The sequence below is a fragment of the Humulus lupulus genome, chromosome 5 (assembly GCF_963169125.1).
Source record: "Humulus lupulus chromosome 5, drHumLupu1.1, whole genome shotgun sequence".
Taxonomy (NCBI): domain Eukaryota; kingdom Viridiplantae; phylum Streptophyta; class Magnoliopsida; order Rosales; family Cannabaceae; genus Humulus; species Humulus lupulus.
Genome location: NC_084797.1, coordinates 189,756,286 through 189,761,923, shown reverse-complemented (window position 1 = coordinate 189,761,923; position 5,638 = coordinate 189,756,286). Strand labels below are relative to the sequence as shown.

Below are 5,638 nucleotides of genomic sequence, written 5' to 3'. Positions count from 1 at the left end.
CAAGAAAAAACAACTAAACAACACAAACACAAACACAAATAACAACTAAAGAAATGACAAATAAAAATTAAACAGGCAATTTTACCTTCCCCTACACTTAATTTAACCATTGTCCTCAAGGCATATACTAAATAAATAATAAAAAATCAATGAAAAATAAAAAGATAAGGTTAAGAAAAACTCCCGCAAGTTTGCTTTGTTTAACATCGTTAGCTCGACTGAATGATGTAGTCATAATTGTTATGGTGGGTCATTTAACAGAACTTTCTTTCTCTTGAACTTATCAATAGAATTCAACATATCAAATTGTATAAATTCACCTTCAAATTCTATTGTAAGTACCCATACTTTGACATCCATCTTTGTACTTGTAATCAGTAAGAATGGCCTACCAAATTGAACCTGCACCAAAGCATCTTCAACTACCCTTAGGGGATAAGCATTAGTGTGATTAGCCAATTGAATAATACCACTAGTTTCTTTTAATAACCCTAGATTTAAAGAGGAAAAAATAGAATAAAATATAACATTAATAGATGATCCTAAATCTATCATACAATGATAAAATCTTCTTTTACTGATAGTGTATGGATTTATAAACATCCCAAGGTCTTGACACTTGGGTGGCAACTTCCTTTGCAGAATAATAGAAACATTCTCCCTCACACTTTTATTTGAGGACAGCTCCTTAGGAAGCTTAGCATATGGTGGCACTTGCTTAATAGTTTTAAGAAGCGAAATATTGATTTTAAGGATCACCTTATTTTCCTCCTCATTCTTAAATTTTGTCATTCTGCTCGGAAAAGGAGGAATAGGGACATACAATCTAACAGTTGGTTTGTGTAGCATGTTCTGTGATGATGGACCAACTGATGTGAAAGTTTCGATCTCCGGTGGAGAAGATGCTTCTTGGGTTGAATTGTTGACTTCTTGAGTTGGAATTAGATTAAATGTTATGTCTGGATGAGGTGGTGTGTCAAGTTGTGGACCACTTTTAAGAGTTAAGGTACCATCATTCTCTATTGGATTACTCTCTAATTTTGTGGGTAATTCTCCAATACTCTCAACCTCAAGATTATTCAATGATGTAGCAATTTGTCCCATAGTACTCTCCAAATTCTTGAGGGACGCTTCTGTACTTTGAAGAATAACTTGGGTCTGCATAGTTGAAGCCACCAAGGTTTTTAGCATATCTGAAATTGATGGTTCCTGATCTTGTGGCATTCCTATAGGAGGTTGTTGAGGGAAAGGCCCATAAGCCTGCTCTGACATCTGTTGAAGTTGGATATTACTGTCATTCAGTGCATTGATGAGATCTCCATTTGATGGATCTGAATATTGTGGCGCAAACTCATTATATTCTGATTGAGAGTCGTAATTTGGCTTAACATATTGATTTCCACCATAGAAAGTATTAGAATATTCCTCCCATTGTGAATTGTAATTGTTAGAATATGGGTCATATCTATTCATTTGAGGATCATAACAATGTTGATAGTACATTGCCATGTCTCAAATCAAGTTCTATGCAAGTCCTTAAAACATCAACCATAACTAATAAACCAAGTTAGTAAAAAGGAAAAAATGAATAACAAATTAAATAAAATAGTCCCCCGCAACGGTGCCAAAAAATTGATGGGTGTCGTATGCCGTATCAAATTTTATTATTGATTTTATTAATTCATTACACCACCTACTTCACTATAGCGGTAAATAAGGGTCGAACCCACGAGGACTATGATCACATTATTATTCAAAATAAATACTAAACTAAAATTAGAAAGGGGTTTTAGTATTAACAACTGAAAACATAAAATGAAATAATTATCAAAGACTGAATAACTAAGGATATAACAATATTAAAGACATAGTCAAGAATTACTCTCCACCTTCGACAATCAATCTATCAACAATGACGAATAATATTCCTTATTCCCAATTAAACTATTAACCCCGCAGATAACACTTAACCAATAAATTATCCCACTTTCCCTATTATACTTAAATAAAGCTAAGCGCTCTTAATTAACCATTTTTACTCAGCAATAAACCCATTAAGCATGCAATCTATTTAACCTAGTAAAAGCATTACACTCTATCGAAACAGGTTAATCTAGGCAGCAAATTCATTAAGCACGCAATTTATTTAACCTAGGTTCTATTTTTCATCACAATTAAAATACCCGTCGCAATACTCTAATTGCAATTTATCACTCTACTAAGAATCCTAAACTATTAGGTGAATAGAAATCCTATGATGATAGTAGAACAATGCAAAACCCTAATTAGTGGCCATCTAAACAAGATTTTACAAGATTCATAACATTCAAATAGAAAAATAGAAGCAATTTAATATAAGGGAATCGAAGAAATAAAATTCATCAATGCATTCAAGATCTCATGTCTAGGGTTTCGAAATAACCCTCAACTATAAAGAAAACTACTCCATAATCATATTCATATTCATAAACATAAATATTCAATGAAAATAAAAGAGTTTTGAGAAGAAAGAAAAACTAGATTGAAGAATGTAGATGATGATGTCTTTTCTCCTCCTCTGCTACTATAGCCTCTAAAATTCACAATCCAAAGTTGTATTCAAAGTTAACCTTAATCCTTTTTTTAGCCCACCAAAAATTACATTTAAAAATTGAAATTTAAGAAAAAATCGATTGCCGGGCGCGACCCGTGTTTCTTGGCAACCGCGGCCACTAGAAAATGTATTTTCCAGAAAAACGGGCTCTGGCCGTGGCCTGGGACATTTCTGGCCGTGGCCACTACGTTGTGTCCACCAGGCTGCGGCTGTAGCAATTTTTCCTGTTTTTTTGTTTTCTTCTGCTGTAGTGACTGAAAGTATTTTATGCATAACTTCCTTGATATAACTTATAATTGGATGATTCAAAAAGATATGGAAATATAAGAAAAATATCTAAAAATTTTATTTCTAGGTATATTTCCAAAAGATTATTTAAAAATTATCAAAATAAAGCGTAAAGTTTTAGACTTGTAATTCCGAGCTTAACCATTGCTTGTAAAACATCCCAAATTCATTCGTTTTCATCCAAATGTCTTGAAAATCCTAAAAAGGAAAAATAAAATAATTAAACATATATAAATAATTAATCAAGTGCATAATAATAGAAGAATAATGAATTAAAAATAGACAAATTTGGTACTTATCAAAGGACAATGAGTTTGGTCCGTAATGCAGCAAACCGAGTGGTGACTAAAGGCTTTGTTAAACAATCAGCTAATTGATCTTCAGAGGCTGCATAAACAAGAATGATGAACTTATTTGCAACCTTATCACAGACAAAATGAATGCCTATTTCCACATGTTCGAAACTGTTGTGCAAGACATGATTAGAAGCAAGATTTAATGTACTGATGTTATCACAGAACAAGGTAGGAGGTGTAGTAGACGACGCACCTCCGCCCCTCTGGTTCTTCTTCTTCTTTTTCAGATCTAGTTTTATTTTTTTTCTCTTTGCTCTTCTTCTTCTTTTTCACATTTGGTTTTGCCATTTCAAATTTGATTTTGCACGTCATATTTAATTTTTTTTTCCTGCTAAACCTTACTGTAACCAGTTATAGTCACAATTTGTTCTAATTTTTGGGTTTTTGTTTTTCAAATCAGTTTTAAGTAACTGGGTACAATGCCGTCTGATTCTTTTTATTCATATCTCATTTATTTTAGAGCTAGCTAATGTAATAACGATTTATTTAGATTTGTTTGTTTAGATCTGATTTTGTTATCACACCTCACTAAGTAACCAGGTACCATGGCGATTGATTTTTTTTTTTAGATCTGAATCTGTAACCGGTTACAAATATGACCAATTTAGCTTTTTTGTTTGTGATCCTATTTGTTTCCAGGTTTGGCTAAGTAACAGGTTACCAACGCAACTGGTTCTTTTTTTTTTCATATCTATTTTGTTTTTCAGACTTAGCTGTAACCAGTTACCTTCACAATCAATTTAGTTTATTTTTCATATCAATTTTTTTTCCAAATCTCAATAAGTGACCAGTTACAATTCAATTGATATTTTGATAATGGTACCTTACTAAAAAAATCAAAATTATTTGTATAGTTGTAACTAGTTACTACAACACCTTAAAAAATAAAACTTATTTTTATTGTTATAATCAGTTACCACACATCACTAAAAAAATTGATAGTGGCACATGATTACTATCACAAAAAAAAAAAAAAAAATCAAAATTGTTTTGATAGTGGTAACTAGTTACTGCGGATAAAATATTGATGGAAGAAGATAACAAATGAAAGAAAAGAAGAAGAAATGAGAATAAAAAGTATGGTGATGAAAATCTCAGATTTTTTTACTTTAAAGAATTATGTAAAAATAATATTTTATAAAATATGAATGATAAAAAATAATACAAATAAATTAAAATTATAAAAAATAATCTCAAAACATATCAAAACTAACTACTAAAAATATATAAAAGATCAAATATAGTATACAAATAAAATTTTACAAACATGTGGGAAAAAAACTCCCATAAAAATTTAAACAAAAAAATTATGACATAAAAAACTTAAGGAAAAAAATTGCCATATTTTTCAAAGTTCAAGAAAAAAATCTCATATTTGGTGTAATTTCGTCTTATTAATTCCATTATTACTCCACTATAAATATGGAATTGCACTCGAAGTATTTATATAATTATATTTACAAATTTTTCTCTTGTAGTCCATTGATATAATCAATAAATGTAGTTCTGTCCACCTTTAATTGGTTCGTTAATAAGAGCTGGTCAAGATTACTGTAACGACCCAAATTTGCTAATAGGGCTTAGGGGCCTTGATTAGCATGCCTAGAGGGCAATAAATGATTTAATATGTTAATATGTGAATTTATGTGAATACATGATAAAGATGCATGTTTAGCTGAATTAAATATGCACGTGGGTCCCGTTTGGATGTTAGGGGTATGTTTGTGATTTTAGCCCGTTGAGCACGTAAATGTGATAAATATGATATGCATGTGATATGTATTTCTGCATAGCGCGATCCGAGACAGTCCTGGGGAGCGGTTAGCCAGAAAGTCACAACGGGGTTAAGAATCCGACTCAGGGCGAGTCGAGGGGTACTTTGGGTATTAGATGTATTATGGGGTTATCGGGTTATGGAAATAAATATTTGGAGATATATTTGAGGTTAGAATGTCTAGGAGGGAAAGTTGGGGAAATTTACCATTTTGCCCTTAGGGACGTTTTGGTACCCCGAGCCTTGAGGTAGCCACATGGATTAAGTTAAATAAAACAAAAAGAAAGAATCATTTAGAGACTTGTAGAAACCGACATTCTTCTCTCATTCTCAACCGAAGTTAACACTATACCCTCTCTCACCTTTTCTTCTCTAAGGGAACTCAAGGAGACAAGTTAGTGAAAAATCAGTCAAGAAGCTTCGGTGGAACTAGTCAAGAACAGAAGATTTTGGGCTGTTAGAGTTAAGGAGCTAAAGCTGGGCACTTGGGGAAAATAAGCTCAGAAGCATAACTCAGCAAGGGTAAGCTCTAACTATGGGAATTATGCTTGAATTTCAACTATGTTCTTAGGTTACGCATGTGAGTAGAATTTGATCTGTTCTTAGGTGTTTTAGTTGAGTTTTTGG

General features: G+C 32.2%; 1 protein-coding gene across 1 annotated transcript; it reads right to left on the bottom strand.

Moving 5' to 3' along the window:
* Positions 1 to 240: 240 nt before the first annotated feature.
* Positions 241 to 1,509, bottom strand: LOC133779786 (uncharacterized). The gene is made up of 2 exons (XM_062219697.1): positions 579 to 1,509; positions 241 to 491 (listed from the first exon to the last, which is right to left on the bottom strand). Exons 1-2 carry the CDS (start codon positions 1,507 to 1,509, stop codon positions 241 to 243), a joined length of 1,182 nt encoding a protein of 393 aa, XP_062075681.1.
* Positions 1,510 to 5,638: the final 4,129 nt, after the last annotated feature.